At 45.2% G+C, this 20587-nt stretch overlaps 1 protein-coding gene across 1 annotated transcript in view; it reads right to left on the bottom strand.

Moving 5' to 3' along the window:
* RUNDC3B (RUN domain containing 3B) overlaps positions 1 to 20587 on the bottom strand; it is a 187937-nt gene that overhangs the window by 92009 nt on the left and 75341 nt on the right. The window contains 3 exon segments of the mRNA XM_030550481.1: positions 3271 to 3439; positions 5164 to 5244; positions 14166 to 14255. Of these exon segments, the coding sequence (XP_030406341.1) occupies positions 3271 to 3439; positions 5164 to 5244; positions 14166 to 14255 (340 nt within the window).

Below are 20587 nucleotides of genomic sequence, written 5' to 3'. Positions count from 1 at the left end.
AGTTGCAGGAGTCTTGTGCCTCTTGACCCCCAGAGAGAGAGAGCGGTGCCGAAGGGCCTTCACGGTGCCGGTGCGCTCCGGTGCTGAAGATGCACTTGTCCCCGGTGCAGACTGTCCAGTGCTCAGTGCCGAGGGCGGAGGAGTAAAGGCTGCCTCCATCAGGAGCTGTTTGAGACAAAAGTCCAGTTCCTTTTTCGTCCACGGCTTGAAAGCCTTGCAGATGCAGCACTTGTCTGCGAGGTGGGATTCCCCCAGGCACTTAAGGCAGGAGTCGTGAGGATCTCCTGTCGGCATCAGCTTGCGACAAGCCGAGCATGGTTTGAAATCCGGTGAACCAGGCCTGGGCCCCAGCACCGGGTGAGGGGAAAGGGCTAATCCCCAACCCCTCTTAACTATACACAATAACTACGTTAAAGAACTAATAAAACTAAGTAGAAATGTAGAAAATTGAACTATATGCAGAATAATGATGAAAGAACTACGAGAAACTAGGGAGGGGGAAATCAGTTAAGCCGCGCTCCACTGTTCCAACGACCAACATGGGCGGTAAGAAGGAACTGAGGGGTAGTTGGGTCGGCAGGCGTATATATCCGGCGCCATGGCAGCGCCACTCCAGGGGGCGCCCAGCCGACCCACGGAGTGTTGCTAGGGTAAAAATCTTCCGACAAACGTGCACGCAGCATGCGCACACCTAACTGGAATGGATATGAGCAATCACTCAAAGAACTGCCAGTACCCTGGACAGAGCAGTGCTGCAAACAAGGGCTGAGGAAGCCAGAGGCAGCTCCTGGCTGGTGGCTGGGAGGGTTGCAGACTGAGGCCCCAATACAAGAATAAAGAGGGTGCCAGAGCCACACGGGAGGTGGTAAGGCCGTGGACTGCAGTTTGCCACTGGCGGGAAGTGGCTAAACAGCGGACTGCAGGTCACCTGGAAGGGGGGAACACAGTGTGTGGCACGGCCAGAGGGTTGTGTCGCTGAAGAGGGCACCGCGGTCCTTGGAGAGACATGGGCCAAGCGTGGGAATCACGGCAGCAATGCACACCCGAAGGGAACACACTCAACCACACAGCTAATTTTCAAACCAGGCTGAGAAGGCACCAGAATGGTAAGCGAGCCCCGCTACACTCCCCTTATGCATTCCTCTTCTTTTTCCTTCATTCCTTAATTTTTCTTTGTTTCTCCCATCAGCTTTAATTTTATTTCCATCTGTCTGACCCACTGTTTCACTTTCCTCTTTTTTCTGGGTTATATTATTTCAAACACTCTCTCCCACCTTCAATCCTTCTCTCCTTTTTTTTTTAAGCCTTAATTACACTCACCCCCTCACACACTTTTTGTCTCTTTTTTCTGTTCCAGTGTGTTACTGCCCAGTTCTTGAGGGCAGCATTCTGTGTTAGAAATAGTGCTGAAATATTATGCTATAAAATGGGTTGGATATATTCTATACTAGCAAGCCACCTGAATATGCTTCAAATCTTTGGCATTAAGTCTTGTTTTTGAAAAGCTACCTCATTCTGGTACTTTATGGCCTTTTTCATAGTATTCGAGTGACTCCAAATATTTTGCCCCCCACTTCCCTTCCACATCTCTTCTCCATTTCTCTCTAACTCTCTCTAGTTTGAAGGAGAAATCGCTTATTAGTTTTACATATTTTTTGTTGTTTATGTTTGTGTGAGAGTGAAAGTGTGTATTGTGCATCTGAGGCAAAGTTAAGTCAAAGAAATTAGTTTTGCATTTCTCTAAGTGATTAGTTTGATAGTCACTTATCTCTTTCAGAAGTAAGTTTCATAGTCTAGGTCCAGCTTTTGCGAAAAGTCTGTCTCCAATACTCACAAACCTCCTTGACTAGTCAACACTTCAATTGTTCTGGTGGAATGTAGCCATCAGATGAAGAGGACAAAGGGTTATGAAACCGGGAACTCTCAGATAGCTAGGCCACTCCCAAGACATGCAGCTATACCAGTTATAACCAATAGGTTATATGTGGTCTACTGGCTAGAGATGGAAACTGGGAGCCAGGCATTCTGTATTAGATTTTCAGATCTGCCATCAATTCACTGTAATACTTTGGACAATTGAGTTAACAGTGCCTCAGTTTATCCACCAATAAAGTGCATATAGTAAATGCCTACTTATTGTACCACTTATTGTACATCATAGGGACTATTTTAAAGTCATTTGAAATCCTCTAATTAAAAGGAGCTATATAAGTGCTAAATATTATTATTTATTCTGTCTAGATATTAAGAGACCTCATGTAAACTATCAGATTCAATAGTGACAGGGCATACATCATTACTTAGATATATGGAAGCCAAAGAACACAAAGTAGTGTTACCCTGTTTGGCCTGAGCAGCTAGTGAAAAATTCAGGATCTTGCAGGTTGCTCCAGGTAGGAGAAGAAACTGATATCAGGAACCTTTGATACCCAGAGGAGGAAACTGGACAGGGAGGTGGCTATGCAACCGTGAGGCCTATTTCCAATCCCTCTTGAAGTCTCATCTCCAGGCAGAGTTCCTCTGAGTTGTGTCCACTGCCTCCCTGGCACCTTCAAGGACCAGTGGGTGCTGTCCAGAGTCTCTGCTCACTGGCCCCTTCTGGATCCCTGATTTTATCCTTGTGACCTTCATTTCCATCCCTATTTTTTCATCTGTCATCCCCCAAAATAAGTTGATGTCTGGGTCCAATAGCTCTTCCCCTTAAGCTGAAGGGGGAGGCCTTTAGTAATGGGTAGGTCTATACCTGCCCAGTCCCAGTGCTTCAACAGGTACCTCTGATGCAGTTTTGTTTATTGACAAGAAATATACAAAGTCCTGTTTTCCTTGAACAGAGGAGGCAAGACTCCGGAGATAGTTTCGTTGCTTACAGTTCCAAGCTTCTTGTCCATACTGTACGTGTTTTCTAAATCTGTTCCTGTGTGGTACTGCTTCTCTCTCTCCACACTCTCCACCCAAGCCCTCCATTCACATAAATTCAAATTCCTGAGTGGACTCTCATATGCTTGTTTTAGGTTAGGAGCTGCTATAAAAGGAGTATAAGCGTTTCTTATTGCCATCTTAAAACAAAGTGTGGCAGTCGAACCCATCAACTTCAATGACATTTAAACTGACCCACAATAATAGCCATATTCGTTATGTTTTGATAAAAATATATGACTAGAAGAATTCTTGTTTACAGGATCCTATGTCTTTTCAATGACAATAATATTGGACATAAAAATACACATTAGTTCAGTCAACCTCACCCTTTCACAAACTGTTTTTTTTTACCTTCTGTTCCAAGGTGAGTCGATACTTCTGTTCTACCCTTTTGCATTTGTTGTACCAACTGTTTTCATCCATGATGAAAGGAGGTCCAATATTTTCCGGAGTACTGCTTTCACTGCCGCTGCTCCCCAGAGTCCTTAGCTCTTCTTCATCACTGCTGATGCTATCAGAACTGAAGGACCAAATTTATAAACCAAATAAAAATTACAGTTAACTGACAGAAAACCTGCCTTGAAACTGAAGCAATTGCTACTCTTAAAACAAGAAATGCAAAGGTGTGTTTTGTTATTTGTTGTTTTGGTTTTTTTTTTGTTTGTTTGTTTTTTTAAGGAAAACAGTAATGAAATAGCTGTAGGATTAAACATTTCAACTACAGTTTACAAGATAGTCATTAGTTGCTCAGCAAACACAAAGCTATTTCCTGGCATTACTTTTGGTCGTTGTGAATCTGTGTCTGTGAAGTCATCAGCTCTTTAGGGCAGCACAAAAAGGAAGATCTTGCTATGCTAAATTGAGGAGGCGGCAATTAACTCAGAAAGGTAAGAATTTTAGCTTATCCCTTTATCTTTTTCCTTGTTACAAAGTTTTCTGCTGCATCATCAAGAACTTTTAGCTAGTTTTCAGTTGTGAAAGTTCTGCATAATTCACTTATTGTTCATGTTTCTTCTAGAAGTATTTAGCGTTGTAAATACTATAAATCATAGTACCGATATTTAAAACAGTTCACTGTTGATATACTTCTTGAAGGCATGTTAGTATAACACACTCATTAGCTATGGATCTTTTAGTCCTCATTATCAAGGATCAACATAAGTGTTTGAATCACTGCCCTAGTACCTAAGGGGTCTAAATTTGTTTTAATTTTAAGACAAATCAGGCCTGCTGTGACAAACATGGGTGTCCATTAAAGCTTTTAGACTATATCAGTACAGTGGTGATCCTGAACAGACAGGGTTTTCGATAAGATGTGCGTGCACACTTTAAGAAATGCTCACATTCTTTTACTGATCGGGTCAAAAATATTTTTATAGTTTAACTTAAACTTTGCAATTAGGCAATTAAACAAAATCTAATGAGATCTGCATCTCCAGAGAAGAATTAGAATGTTCATTTTTCAGCCATGTGTCTTAGCAACAGTACATCCAATGTTTCATGGGAGGATATCTTAATGCCCACCTGCTTTCCAAAACAGTTAAATCTAGCAACAAAATCTATAGCAGTATTTCCATGCTCTTTTTAGGTGCTGAGTGGAGCTACTGATGGCCTCACTGTTCTCAGTCAGATACAGATATTAACTAAATGCTGTTTGTCAAAAAGGACCATTATGTTAAACCATATACTTAAAGACTGGTTGAAGAGACCTAGGTATTATACAGGTAACCACAGGATATTTTTGAAGGGCTAATTACAAATAGCACATATAGCCAGACTTTACAAGATGCAACAGAAATCAACAAGATATAGGTGCAGATGTGATTTTTCTCACCTTCATATGAACAATGCCATTAACTATGAAGAAAGGTACATGTAGGAAGGAAAATTTAATTGGCATATCTTCCTACAGAAAAAAAGCATTGATTACAGCTGCTCTACAGTCTGATATGAGCTGTAATTAAAAAGTCTAAGGTTCAGTGATAAAAGTAATTTCTCTCTTTAAAATTAGCATAAGTATTAAACACTTGAGTATAGACTAAAATTCCAGAATGACTGCTCATAGGTCATAAGTCACACAGTATTACAGCAATAAAAAGCTAAACATCCCATACTGGTCACCAAGTATGTTGAGACATTCTGCACTTGAAGCCAAATAAACTTGAAAAAGATAAGTAAAAGGCAAAATATCCAACTACCAAGTGAAGCTGAAAAATAAGATGAGATTTCAGGATGAAAAAGTACCTTTGGGTGAACTTCAGATAGGGTGTGTAATCTATTACAGCTGGAAAGTTGCCATCCAATCCCTCTCCCTTCAGGCAGAAACTGACACAATACAGAGAATCAGTAACCATGTTACACCAAGAAAATGAAATGGCAGTGACACAGTTCAATCTTAATAGGATATAATTTGATCTTCTTTACCAACAAAATCATTAAAGTATTATTTAAAAAAAAGATTGTGGGGTACAGTTTTCAGCCACTGAAATACCATCACAAATCCTGAATCTAGGTTGTCAGAATTAAATTACCAACTCATTTATTTAAAAAGTGAAAAGTTATTGCCTCTGTTTTAGAAGGATGTAGTTTTTATACATATCCACATTTTCTGTATTATTCAGGGGGAAAGGGGAGTATGTTCTTAGTTTGCCTTTTCTTAAAAGTTTTGAAGAGCTGCCAATTGTGCATGGAAAGTTGGAGAAAGACATTCCTTTAGATACAATTCTGTTTATATATTGCTGCATTTTCTGCACATTAAAACTATTGAGATTAAATTACCAAAGAATGTTCAGCTCTTTCCGAACAATCAATCACCAACCTAATGGGTTTGCTACCTTAAGTCCTGATTTCGCAAATGTTTACACAGATACTTGACCTGATTGTAATAGAACTACTCACATGCATAAAAGCAAGCATGTGTGTAGTGGTTGCTAGTTCCATGCCTAAAAGACCAGATAAAGGGATGGAGAAAAGGATGTACATATAAGGGAAGTGATCAGAGCAACTGACAAACACCTTATTAATTCTGCTTTTTAAATTAGTTATTTTTACTGTGAGGGTGCAGATGGAGGGAGGGGGAATAGCATGGTTTATAACATCACAATCAATTACTGCAATAACTATTAGATTTTTATTTTATTTTTTTTTTACACTTCAAGCGATGAGTTGCAGGAACAGATGAACATTTTAGAAACCGACATTCAGAAAAGTCCCTATGTAGCCATATAGCTTTCTAAAACTCAAATATAAAGATCACAACATAGGTTAGAAATAGATAAGATTAAACATGGTTCTGATCTAAAATTAAGGTTTAATTACAACAATAGTTTCACAAGGTTTCCAAGAGGCTCAAATACAATTTTTTTATTCCTCCTCTCCCTCCCTCACCAAAAACCAAAATATACACTTTCTAAAAATTGCTCCTCAGAGGGAGACAGCTCCTGCAGTCAATTTAGAAGCTTACTTTTGTTAAAGAAATTCCTTTATCAAATTAAAAAACTGTTCTGAAGAAATAGTAAAAGTGAGCATTTCCAGAAGTCTTAAACCTTTACATATTTTTAAATGGCTAAAAATATTCAAACTTGCAGTAAGGGGAGGTGTGAGGATGCAACATGGAGCACAAATCCATCTTCCATGTCTTACAAACCATTATACAGACAAGTCTAGCTAAAAACAATACAGAAATCTAATGTATAGCATACCTCACAAACTAGTTCGCTCAATGTCTGGAGTAAAGGCACTCAGACAAAGCTGAAAAAACTAGCTCAGAGTGACAGTTGCCTCTTTGTTGCTACTGAAAGTGTAACAGTAAGATGATTATGATGTCAGATAAGATCAACTATGGTATCTCAAAATGTAGGGGCAGATGTTCTTCTCTCAGCAGAAGAAATTAACTTAAGGAACTGGGCAGTAGACCATGTATTCTTTTAGCTTCTCCAGTGGTTCATCTGTTTGATTGCTAAATAGATTCTCCCCTTCAAAGGGGAAGTCCTCTATTCTGAACCTGTTTCACCGGGAAGAGCAGATCTTAACCAGCCATGTCTTTTTAAGCTAATAATAGATGCTGTTGCTCTAGTCAGGAGTATGAAGCATCAAATGATACTCTAAGACAGTGGTCCCCAAACTTTTTACCTCGCGCCCCTTCCATACGCCTGTCCACACCCACCAGAGGAGTGGGGATAAGAACGGGGTAAGGGGGCCAGCAGCTGGGGCTCTGGGTCAGTGGCACTGCAACACACTTTTAATAGTGGGGGTGCTGAAAGCCAACCCCCTTACCCCTGTCTGCCCCCGCCCCAGAGCTGGGGCTGGGAGCAGAGCTGTCTCTCTGGGGGTGGGGGGCAATCAGTCAGGGGTAAGAGGGCTGAGGCTGGGGCCACAGCCAAGACCCCGGGCATGGGGCCGGCAGCTGGGACCCTGTGTAAAACCTACATCCCTGTACCTCTAGTTCCCACGCCTATGCCTGGGCCACGCCCCCCTCCCCAATGTTCCTCTGCACCCCTCTAGGGAAGCACACCCCACAGACTGTGGACCTCTGCTCTGAGAGCATGTTTCACTATGTTCTGTCCGCCAGTTAAAATATTATTCACCAGTTTATGCTGATCTTCTGATAGCACTTGAATAAAGGTCACCATCTTTTCTTGTAGGTGAAACTGATAACAGGACATAATACTCAGAAGATAAAGAACAAACCTTTTGTCCTTAAGTATACAATCTTTACCCTCCTTGACAAATAACATGGAATATGCCAGCTGTCGATAGCTGCTGCTACTATGAACAAGTTAGGGCTGGGCTGCATGTAGTGAAAATAAGAACAACTCTTCATAGGACAGGCGGTGTAAAACTTAGTAGCCTTTTAAAAAATGGGCTAACAAACTGCTGGAGTAGACCAAACAGATTTGGCCATGACAACAGCCCATACAATATGGGTAAACAAATTTTGGTCTGTGAAGAGGCTCTCAAAATGTCAAAAACTGGATGGGAGAATTTTTTCCATTGCCACAGAAGGTAGTTTCAGAGGTACCATCAATCCTATCTACTAATTCACAAAACTGTAGGGCATCCTCAGAGAAAGACAAAGCAGAAGCAATGCCCACATTCTGACCAGAAGAGTCTGGCTCTGTTATTAGCTGCTGCGAGTCCATCTGTGGGGCTAATTCTTCTTCCTCTTCAGATAGAGGAGCTGGTAACACCATCAGATATTCTTCACTGAAGTCAGGAGATGGAGACAGAGACAGAAAGCTCAAATCTATTAGAGATCCTTTCTTGATCTTTAGCAGGAGAATGATTCATATGCCAAATAGTAGCTGGGAGACTCCATAAATCCCCTTGATGTATACCAACAGAACCATGAAGCTTAAGGAGCCCATTCTTGCCAGTACCCACTCTCAGGTGCCATTTGTAATCAAAGGGTAAGGAGGATTAAGGGTTCAATATCCAGGTGTATATCTTGCTCCTACAGAACGGAACATAGGGAATGTATCAGGTTGTTTAGTGTATCCTACTTCTCTTCCAAATGTGGATCCAAGCCAAGAAGATCGGAGAATTACCAGAACCAAGATGTGATGCATAGTAAATGGTGTCAGGAATCTGAGGAACTTGGAGGCAGTAGAAAAAATTCTGGAGAGAAACTAGGTATTTCCTTCATTCTACCTGTCTTCTTCAGGATATGACCCCAAACGCAGACATCTGAAGGGGTTTTTCTTCTCTCCCAACTCTGAAGGTACCTGTTGTAGGTCTGTTGCCCAATGTGATTGTAGAGCTGTATGGCAAATTTTGGCTACTAGAGTACTACTATCTGGTTCCGATGACTCCATTGTTGTCAATTCCAGTCAGGTCTTTGCCATTGTCTTTAGGGTCATAGGAACCCTCAAAACCAGTAACAGAACATTCTGTCTACATTTTTCCTTTTGGATTGTTATCTTCAGTTTGGGAACTGATGTTGGTGGATCCAGGACTGATGGATCCAATGAATCACTCATCTGAGATCCAGCCCTGCTAACACTGGATGCTCTTTTCCTGTTTTGATTTAATTAGGGATTGGTCCTGCTTTGAGCAGGGGGTTGGACTAGATGACCTCCTGAGGACCCTTCCAACCCTGATATTCTATGATTCTATCCATCTTCCTCAGAGCTGCAACCGATGCATCTGGTGGCCTTTCAGGTGCCCTTAACTTTGTAGTGTATGAAACCAGTGCTGATAGAAGCTTAAGAGCTTTTAGTTTAATCAGATCCAATGTTCTGTGTGCCATGAGCATTGCTAGCCTTAGGGTTACCTCTGGTGCTGATGTCTTCATAGGTACCTTAGTCTTAGTAGGTGCCAAACTCAGAGATGACAGGTCTCTTCACTCATATTACATGCTCTTGGATGTATCAGATACAATAGACTTTGCTACTATTACTTCCACAAGAAAAGGTTACTCACTTTGTGCAGTAACTGTGGTTATTTGAGATGTGTGTCCCTATGGGTGCGTCACTTTGGGTGCGTTTGCGCCCCCTGCACCTCAGATTGGAGATTTTAGGTAGCAGTATCCGTTTGGTCCACACATGTGCTCTCCCAGTCCCATGCCCTGCATCAGGACTATATAGCTCTGTGCAGGCAAACTTCCTCAGTTCCTTCTGCAGAGCTCATTGGTAAGAGCTCCAAAGCAGAGGTTAGGACGGTGGATAGTGAAGCACCCATAGGGACACATCTCAAAGAACCACAGTTAGTGCATAAAGTAAGTAATCTTTTCTTCTTCTTTAAGCAATGTTTTTATGCGTGCTCCACTTTAGGTGACTCTACAACAATACCCCTAAGTGAGGGGTGGGGCTTCAGAGTTGAGTCTAGAACTGAGGATAAGATAGTGGAGCCAAATATGGCACTGGATACAGTCATGAATGAGTGGATAATGTTCAGCAAATGTATGATCAGATGTCCAATTTGCTGCTTTGCATATTTCTGTAAAAGGGTATGGAAGTGGAGTGAAATCTCATGGAGTGAAAACAACGAGGAGTCCTTGTGGCACCTTAGAGACTAACAAATTTATTTGGGCATAAGCTTTTGTGGGCTATAAATCACTTCATCTGGGTATGCCCAGATAAATTTGTTAGTCTCTAAGGTGCCACAAAGACTCCTTGTTGTTTTTACTAACACAGACTAACACGGCTATCCCTCTAAAACCTGTCATCATGGAGTGAGTTCATACTCAAGAAGGAGAAAGAAGATTGAGAGAATGAAAGCAATAGGTGATCCTGTCCGATATCCGTCTAGAGGGTCTTTGTTTAGAGACTGAGTATCCTTTGATCTGTCTGCAATGGAGAGAAATAGTTTGGGAAATTTCCTGAAGGGTTTAGTCCTATCTAAATAGAAGGCTAGTGCTCTCCTGACATCAAATGTGTGCAATGTCACCTCCCTCTGTCCTGGTGCAGTTTTGGAAAGAAAACTGGGAGGTGGATTACTTGGTTTATATGGAATTCCAAAGATATTTTCAGTAGGAACTTGGGGTGTGGTTATAGTGTAACCTTGTCTTTGAAAAAGACTGCAAATGAGGGGTATCTTAGAGCCCCTCTCTGAGAAGATGTAAAGGCTACTAGGAATGCAGTTTTCACAGAGAGGTTTAAAAGAGTGCAGGTGGCCATGGAGTCAAAGGGAGGCCTTGCAAGGCAACTGAGGACAAGGATGAGGTCCCAGGCTAGTGCAGGGCATCTGATTTGTGGGAAGAGGTTACCCTTGAGAAACCTCCTTGTTGTAGGATGAGTGAAAACAGAATAACCGTCTCTCTTATGATAGAAGGAGATGATGGCTACAAGAAGCATCTTTGAGATTAGAGATAATCCTGACATTTTTAGTTCTAGGATGGAATCTAGCACAAGCAGTAGTTTAATAGGCAGCAGGTTTAAAACAAATAAAAGGAAGTTCTTCCTCACACAGTGCACAGTCAACTTGTGGAACTCCTTACCCGAGGAGGTTGTGAAGGCTAAGACTGTAACAGTTTTTAAAAGAAACTTGGATAAATTCATGGTGGTTAAGTCCATAAATGGCTGTTAGCCAGGATGGGTAAAGAATGGTGTCCCTAGCCTCTGTTTGTCAAAGGATGGAGATGGATGGCAGGAGAGTGATCACTTGATCATTGCCTGTTAGGTTCACTCCCTCTGGGACACCTGGCATTGGCCACTGTCGGTAGACAGATACTGTGTAGATGGATCTTTGGTCTGACCCGGTACAGCCATTCTTATGTAGTTAGAGGGGATGTAGGAATAATTGTCTCAAGTCACAGCAGAGTTGGAATCTCTTCCACTTTGGAATACATGTGCAATGAATAGTTTGTTTCCTGTTACATAATAGCACCACCTTTACATCCTCAGAGCAGGTCATTTCCAAGCCTTCAATCATCCAGGAGTCATGCCTTGAGCCAGAGAGCCTGTAAATTGGGGAGATGGACCTCAACAGCACCCTGACTGTACTTTGCCATAAGAGCTTGGTAATTGGCAACCCTAAATTGTAGGGTCACCAATAAATATGATTTTAGTCCAAATAACTCAAGATGTTTCAAATCCTTGTGACAGGGTGTCGATTTAGCTAGGTGCTGTCTGCCACATTCATGTACAGGGTCAACAACAAGGGAGTTTAGGGATGAGTGTGAAAATAAAAAGTCCAAATCTTTAGAGAGAACAGTATTTTTTGTCTGCTCTCCTGTATGTGGAAAGTGTTTTGGCTGGTGTCTGCCATGTAATTTTTGCTGGGTCCAGTAAGGCCTCATTAATTAGAAGTGCAATGTGGGCACGTACAGGACGTTAACGGCTTGTGTTGTGACTCCTTAACCTCTTCCAGCAGAATTTTTAAAAGAATACACTACCCTCTTGATAAGGTCCTGAAATTGTTTGACGTTATCTGCCAAGGTTAGTGGACGAAGCATAACAGCTTTATCAGGAGAAGTTGAAGAGATGTTGGTTGAAGAAGTAATCTGTTTGGTCTCACTTTCTGTTTCTCAAAGGTCTCCTCTTGCAGATCATGAGATCTAGACAGAGAAACTGTTGAAGATTGTCTTCTCCTATCCCTATGCGAAACACTATGGGCCCTCAATAATTGGTGTCTATAGGCTACCCAAGAGTCCCACTAAGGCCACTGAGGTAGTGGAAAGGGCATGGGTGGGGCAACCAAGGATGTCCATACAACTGGATGTGTCGTGTCTCTCAATGGTAAGCTGGTTCTGCAGAGGCCTCAGGCTGGCTCACTCTCTGATAGTGGAGAGCAGGGCTGTTCGGAGTGAACTTTCCATCATTAGCAGCTGGAATTTTAGCTCATGGTTCTTTATGGCTCTTGATTTTAATTTAAGCAGAAAGTACACTTCTGAGGCACATGTGACTCCCCAAGACAGCGAAAGCAGCAGAAATTTCTGTCATTGACCAGGACTGCTTCATGGCAGGAGAGGAAACACTTAAACCAGGGAGAGCCAGGCATACCCTGTCCAGGTTTCATTTCCCCAGAGGGAAGAGACAATGAAAAATAAGGACAGAAAGTAGTTTGCTATTTTAATAAGAAGATAAAAGAGGTTTGTTTAAAAAAAAGGGGGGGGGAGTACTAACACTAACTAACTCAAACTATGAACTAACACTAACTAACTCGAACAAGATAGTAAGATATAAATGAGGAAATTTCAATTCAGATGCTGCTGGGGCTCCAGGCTGATGTGGTTGAGAAGGAACCGAGGACAGTTCACCCATGCAGCACTACACAGCTCTGATGCAGGGCACAAAACAGGGAGAACATATTTGTGGGCTGGACAGACACTGATACCTAAAATCTCCAATCTGAGGTGCAGTGGGTGCGAATGCATCTAAAGTGGAGTACCCATAGGGACACTACTTGAAGAACTAGTAAGAGTTCCTGTGAACCATTCTGTCTGTTTTTATGCAATCTTGCAGTAAATGTACAGCAGATGGAGCTTCTGGGTGGAGTGTGTCTTTCACCAAGACATGCAAAGTGCCTTATAGTAACGTCTGATGCTGGAAATACTTCTGGACGCAAAGTGCATCTTTTGAAGACTACTCCTCTGATTTTTGTCTCCACTACTACAGTTACAACAGAGAGAGATTAAAAATTGTAACTTTACCAAGAGTACTAAGTATGAGAAAGACAAGATAGATGAGGTAAGAACTTTTATTGGACCAACTTCTGTTGGTGGAAAGTACAAGCTTTTGAGCTACACAGAGCTCTGCTTTAGATCTGGGGAAGGAAACAGTGTCTGAGATAAAGTATCTAACATTAACTCTAAAATACCTACATATCTAATGGTACTATAGATGAAATCCAAGAGATGTGGAAAAGTTCACTTTTGTCTAATGCTGTGGTTGGAAGGAACTGGGGAACAGTAGATACCATGCCACACTATAGCCTTGCCTTCATAACATTTTAGAGAGCGTGTGTGAGTACTCTAACAGGCACTGCTTAGAACAGGTTCTACTGTCTAGGCTGCACCAACTGGCACAACCCAAGAATGGGAATATACAGAGGACACTCAAAGATGAACAGGAAGCTCGAATGGAACCCTTAGTGCCATCATCTTAACTACAGATCCTGCTATAGAGTACAGTAGCCAAAGCACTTTGACACATTTCTGAACATTTAAAGCAAATATTTGTTTGAAGATCAATTACATCATGCTAGAACAGACAAACTTAAAATAATATAACATTAAAAAGAATCTTTTTAGTCACTTAAAACAGTGTTTTATCCAAAATTTGAGCTGCAATTCCCAAAGTACTCATGCAACTGACAAATTTGACAGATCTCAAAAATTAATCAATCATTCTGATGGTAATGAAGGAACACTTCGTTATTTGAACAACATTTTTAGTCAGTACAGGAGGAAAAGAACTGAAGAATAATGGATGTGATGCAAAAGTGGTCTTTCTCAATGCATCAAAATATCAGCAACTGATCATTAGTTGAAGTTTAATATAGGACACACAGAAGTGTGTGTTTTTGTTGTCTTAATACACTGCGACAGAAGAGGAAAGAAATGAAGCAGCATGCATACACAAGCCAAAATCCATGTTGGAGCACACAGTTGATATTCTCTTTCATGAAGGATATTATTTATTTGTATTATAGCAGCATATGCAGGCTCCAATCAGATTGGGGCCCCATTGTGCTAGGCACAGTATATGAAAAAGACATCTTTAACTACATTGAAAACTGGTTTAAGGTTCCAGGATCTACAAATGATTCAAAAATATAACTAAACACCTGTTAGACAAACTGAATACCTGAAGTCAATAGCATTGAGTCCCAACAGCATGCCAGCAAGCATATTTGCTTCCTCTCCCAGGACAATTGCTCCATCTTCATAAAATCTCCTGCAAGAAACAAAATGGTTTTCAACACACACACACACACACACACAAATGAGCACCAATCTCTGTTCTAAATAATAATTCAGCTATCCTATTGACTATTCAAGTTATTTAAAAAAAAGACTTAAAATCCAAATAAATGAAAACAGCCACTGGATACCCAGATGGCATTCATATTTCACTTCTGGTAAAGCAAAGGAAGAGATCACTATAAAGCAGGAAATTCAAGAGGGGAACAGGGGAGTGCTCCATAATGATAAAACTATTTTAAAAGGTATCAAATCCAGACAGTGCCAAACAAAATAACTAGATATATGTTAATTAATGTATTAGGAGTCTAATTTCATGCCCTTGAGAAATAGCAGTAGAAAAGGATAAGCAAAAAAACAACAACCCCCGCCCCCAAAAAGAGAGAAAGAGGGAGAGAGGAAGACAAAGACACAATTGGAGTTTTACTTGTGAATGAGAATGTGTGTCATGCCTACTGAAAGAATGACAATTGATGCTACTGTAAAAGCCTTTTTCATCTATATTTCTTAATTGCACTCAAAGTTAATTTTAAGACCCAGTATTCAGATTTAACTTTCAACAGTTGACTATATTAGCAGTCTACGCTCCTATTTTTAGCAGCGTAGTGTCCCATTGCCTCCCCACTGCTGAAGCCTTTCCTTGCCATAGGAAAAGACTCTCACATAGTGCATGAAAGATCATTGAAAGACTGGGGCCTAGGGTAAAACAGCAAAATCCACATTTTAGCACCTAAATAAATGGCCTGATTTCAAAAGGGGCTAACCACATCCATCTCCCACTGAAGTTAATAGCACCAGGAGATGCTCAGCACCCTTAAAGTCAGGCCACTTACTTAAGTGCCTAACTTTAGAAACTCATGTATGAAAATGTTGGCCATCTCTATTAAAAAAACTTAAAGAAATAAATCGCTAAATAATAATTCTGGATAATTGAACTGAAATTGACATAATTATACACAAATTTATATGAAAATTCAGTTAATTCTATAGCTCCACACAGGAAATCACTGTTTTAGTCCTCTGCTGCTTATGGATTGGGAACCCCAAATGTTTTGCTTTAGTGCTGAGTAACTGGAAATCTAAAATTTCCAGCGCCAAAACTTCAAGATTACTAAAAGTAATTTCATAAGTTGAATGTATAACAAACATTAATTTTAAAAGGTCTACTGAAACATAGACACTGTATACATCTCAAGGTTATTGGGAACTTCCTCATATTCCAAATGAATGGTGATAAAGGTTTGTTTTCTAAAAAAGAAAAACTAATGAAACAGCCAGCTAATCATAAAAGACGGTTACTCACCTTTGTAACTGTTGTTCTTCGAGATGTGTTGCTCATATCCATTCCAGTTAGGTGTACGCGCCGCGCGTGCACATTCGTCCGAAAACTTTTACCCTAGCAACTCAGTGGGCTGGCAGGTCGCCCCCTAGAGTGGCGCCACCATGGCGCTCCATATATACTCCTGCCGGCCCACCCGCTCCTCAGTTCCTTCTTGCCGGCTACTCCGACAGTGGGGAAGGAGGGCGGGTGTGGAATGGATATGAGCAACACATCTCGAAGAACAACAGTTACAAAGGTGAGTAACCGTCTTTTCTTCTTCGAGTGATTGCTCATATCCATTCCAGTTAGGTGAATCCCAAGCCTTACAAAGGCGGTGGGGTCGGAGTGAAATGTGGCAGAATAAAACTGCTGAGCCAGAGGCTACAGCCTCTCTTGACGGCTAAATCAGGGCATACTGCGAAGCAAAGGTATGGACCGAGGACCAATGGAGCTTCGCGACAGATCTCGTGGGTAGAAACACGAGCCAGCAAGGCGGCAGATGAAGCCTGAGCCCTGGTAGAATGCACGGTGATGTGGCTTGGGGAAATATGAGCCAAATCATAACAAGTGGGGATGTTCGCCATCACCCCAGGTGAGATCCTCTGAGAGGAAAACAAGCAAGCCCTCCCTTTGGCCCACTACCGGGACAGAGCTGGGGCACCTTAGGAAATGGTTCTGTCAGCACAATATAATGCGAGCACTCCACAGATGTCCAAGGAGTGCAACGGTTGCGCCCATTGCGTTGAGCTGAGGGTAACATGAAAGGCCAAAACACCTTAGGGAGGAAAGCCGGGTGCGGTCATAACTGCACCTTGTCTTTGTGAAACCTAGTGTACGGCGGAACCCCCGTAAGAGCTCTGATCTCAGAGACCCGTCTGGCCAAGACTAGGTTGAGGTCCCAGGGCGGGGCTGGGCGGCGCACCCGAGGGTGCAAGCGCTCCAAGCCCTTGAAGGACCTCGAACCCATAGAGCGTGAGAACACTGAACGTCCATCTTAGCCTGCTGGAAGGTAGAGATGGCTGCTGAGTGTATCCTCAGCGATGATACCGTCAGGTCCTGCCGCTGAAGGCCAGAGGCAGGCCAAATAGAGGGGATCAAGACCTCAGCAGGAGCAAGATCGAGCGTACTGCAGCTGTAAAGGAAACGCTTCCACCTGGCCCGGTACGTTGACCAGGTGGAAGGCTGTCTGTCACCCCGACTCAGGTACGCAGGAGCCACCGTGAGGCGAAGAGGCTGCAGGTCCGAGTGACGAAGCCTGTCGTTGCCCTGAGTGATGAGGTCTGGGCTGACAGGCCGAGCAACGTGGTATGCCAGTGCTGCCTGGACCACTCTGGAGTGATCATGATGATGCGCGCTCTGCCCCTGCGGAGTTTGAGCAGGACCTAATGAACCAGTGGGAACAGTGGGAAGGCATAATGCAGTTGGCCTTTCCACGGCCTCAGGAATGCGTCCAAGATCGATTCCGCGGAGAGACCTTGGAAGGAGCAGAACACCTGGCATTTCCTGCTCTCGCGGTGAGCGAACAGGTCCGTGTGAGGCAACATCTCCACTTCCGGAAAGCGGGACGCCTCACACGGGGCAGAGTGATCACTCGTAAGACAGGAAAGACCTGCTGAGTCAAAGAGTTAAGACGTTCCGAACGCCTGGGAGAAAGGACGTCGCCAGCTCCATCGAGTGGGCCATGCAAAGGACCCGGAAATGGATGGCCTCCTGACAAAAAAAAAAGGGGGGGAGGACTATGTCCCCCCTGAATACTTATGAAGCACCTGGCCGTTGTGTTGGCTGTAAACACCGAGATACAACGGCCTCACAGCTGCCGCTGGAACCCCTGGCATGCCAGGCGGACTACTCTCATATTTGGGCATTGATGAGGAATGCCAGCTCCGTAGAAGACCAAAGGCCTTAAGCTCGGAGGTGACCATGAGCACTCGAGCAGAGAGATGATGCGTCCGCCGTCAGGGGCAGTGAGGGCTGGGGCGGATGAAACCGCATCCCTGTCCACACCAAGGAGGGAGTTAGCCACCACTCTAGGGAGCCCAAGGCGTTCGAGGGAACGGTGACTACCATGATCATTGGCTCCCTGTCCAAGCGGTACGCCGAGGTGGGCCGGACTTGGAGAGGACGGAGGCGGAGCTTGGCGTGTTTGGTTACAAACTTGCGGCCAACCATAGACCCAGGAGACTGAGACAAGAACGAGCTGAGGTCGTTGGGAAAGCCTTCAGACCTCAGATGATTGTTGCCATCGCCTAAAACCGCAGTTGTGATAAGCAGGCTCCGGCTAGGTAGGAGACCAGGACAGCCCCTAGGAAGCCCAACCTCTGCGTGGGAACCAGAGTGGATTGCTCCATAGTAAACAGCAGGCCTTGACCTGTGAATAAGACCGGGACGATGCCCACGCGCTGAGTGGTTTGTGTCTCAGAGTCTCCTCGGATAAGCGAATCGCCCAGATACGGAAAAACGCATATCCGACATCAGCGACGGTAGGCGGCGACTATGGCCGTAACCGGGAGCATTGACCGTTGGCTATAAAGCGGAGGCATCTCCCGTGCGGAGGGAAGATGGCATTGCGAAAGTACGCGTCCTTCATATCCAGGGCGGCATAGTAGCCCCCAGGAGGCAAGGGTGGAATAATGGTTCCCAGGGATACCATGCAGAACTTCAACCTTATCCTAAACCGGTTGAGTCCGTGCAGGACCAGGAAGGTCTGAGACCTGTGTTCGAGTGGGGGACTAGGGCATAACGGGAGTAAAACCCCTTGCCCCTTTCGTCCGCTGAAGGGGGACAGGGCTGGAGCAAATTAAAGGTGGTACCTATGCTCCATCGTGCGCAGGACCCAGCGATCTGAAAGTAACTGGGGCCATGCCAGGAAAAAGCGGGATCGGGATCCCGACCTGTGAGTGGTACACCGCCCTCAGGCGAACCTTGGAAGGTCCGTCTTTGGTCCCAGTGGTAATTGCGAGGGACCTTGACTTTGGTTCTTTAGGGGTCCTGACGGTCGTCTGCGACCACCTTGGCCTTGCCGTTTTCCAGAGTTCTGCCTCTGGCTAGGCACAGAGTATGGCGGCTGGGGCCAGAAAGGCCTGCGTTTGGTCGCTGGCGTATACATGCTGAGACACATTAGGACCCTATTGTCCATCAGACTTCGCAGTCTGGGGCTGTCTCTGCCGCGAAGATGCCTTTACCAACAAAGGGTAAATCCTGAATGGCATACTGCAGCTCCGGCCGGAGGTTTAAAACCTGAAGCCATGAAATACACCTCATGGCGACACCCAAGGCCAGAGTGCTGGCCGCAGAGTCTGCTGCGTCCAACGAGGCCTGGAGGGACGCTCTGGGAACCTTCTTTCCCCCGTCCTCCAAGACGGCAGCGAACTCCTGGTGGGAGTTTTGAGGGAGAAACTCCTTCACCCAGGTGCTATAATTATCGCAGCTAAGCCAGGCTTGTTGCTTGGCTACCCAGAGCTGCAGGGCCCCTGCAGAGTACACCTGGCGGCCAAGCAGGTTCATTCGCCAAGCCTCTTTCTGCTTCGGGGCTGGCGCCCGCTGGCCATCATATCAGGATCGTGGTCCTGAGCATAAAATCTGCGCATATGGGATGACACGGATGCGTGTCCGGACGGCCATGGAGGTACTAAAAGAAGGCACAGGCAGAGCCTCTGACTCATTCGGACCTTGCCCAACTCGGCACCGGGGACCGGCACCGGGAGGCGTATCGGTACCTGGAACGAGATCCAGACCCGCAACCAGAACGGTGTCGGGAGGTCGACCGAGATCTCGAGGCTCGGGGAAAGGCTACAGGAGCCAGGGTACCTGCCACGGTGCCAGGAGTCGGAACGGTGCCGATAGCGGGTCGGCGAACGGGATACCGACCGGTGCAGCGAGTGCGACCAATACCGAGGAAAACAGCACCGGGACTGCCAGTGGTGTCCGTCGTGCCGACAGGACTTGGAGTGTCTGCGGGACCGTGATCATGAACGGTGCCGCTCTGCTGTGCTGACAGAGGACAGTCACCTGAAGAGACTGTATTACCCGCACCGGCAGTGCCGGGGTCAGGCAGCATTGACTCTGACATGGCACTGAGAGCCCTCGCCGTTGGTAACGTCTCCGGCGTGAAGGGAACAGCAGGCTCAACCACAGTGCATACTGGGGAGCTGTCAGGCACCGGATTCGACGGCCCTCGTGGGACCGGGATCAACAGTACCGAGGTCATCAGAGCTTCGGTAGGTGTCGGTGCCGGGCGATCCGAGTTAGATAAGCTGTCTGGCTGCGGTGCCGTCAGCACGGAAGCAGCGGGAGCAATACGCTCAACCACGGCGCGTGCCGGGGAGCCGTCGGGCACCGGATTCGATAGCCCTTGTGGGACTGGAATCGACGGTGCCGACGTTGTCGGTGCCTCAGAGGCGTCGGTGCCGGGCAATCCGACTTAGACTAGCCCTCTGGCTACGGTGCCGTTGGCACGGAAGCAGCCGGAGCAGTGGCTCAACCACGGCGCGTGCCGGGGAGCCGTCAGGCACCGGATTCTGCGGCCCTTGTGGGACCACGATCGACGGTGCCGACGTCGTCGGTGCCGTAGCAGGTATCGGTGTCGGGCGATCCGACTTAGACGAGCTCTCTGGCTGCGGTGTCGTTGGCACGGAAGCAGCAGGAGCAGTAGCTCAACCACGGCGCGTGCCGGGGAGCCGTCAGGCACCGGATTCTATGGCCCTTGTGGGACCGGGATCGACGGTGCCGACGTCATCGGTGCCGCAGCAGGTGTTGGTGCCGGGCGATCCGACTTAGACGAGCCCTCTGGCTGCGGTGCCGCTGGCACGGAAGCAGCAGGAGCAGTAGCTCAACCACGGCGCGTGCCGGGGAGCCGTCAGGCACCGGATTCTACGGCCCTTGTGGGACCAGGATCGACGGTGTCGACGTCATCGGTGCCGTAGCAGGTGTTGGCGCCGGGCGATCTGACTTAGACGAGCTCTCTGGCTGCGGTGCCGCTGGCACGG

The sequence above is a fragment of the Gopherus evgoodei genome, chromosome 2, assembly GCF_007399415.2.
Source record: "Gopherus evgoodei ecotype Sinaloan lineage chromosome 2, rGopEvg1_v1.p, whole genome shotgun sequence".
Classification (NCBI taxonomy): domain Eukaryota; kingdom Metazoa; phylum Chordata; order Testudines; family Testudinidae; genus Gopherus; species Gopherus evgoodei.
Note: the sequence above shows the minus strand (reverse complement) of the source record. Positions and strands in the feature narration are given on the sequence as shown.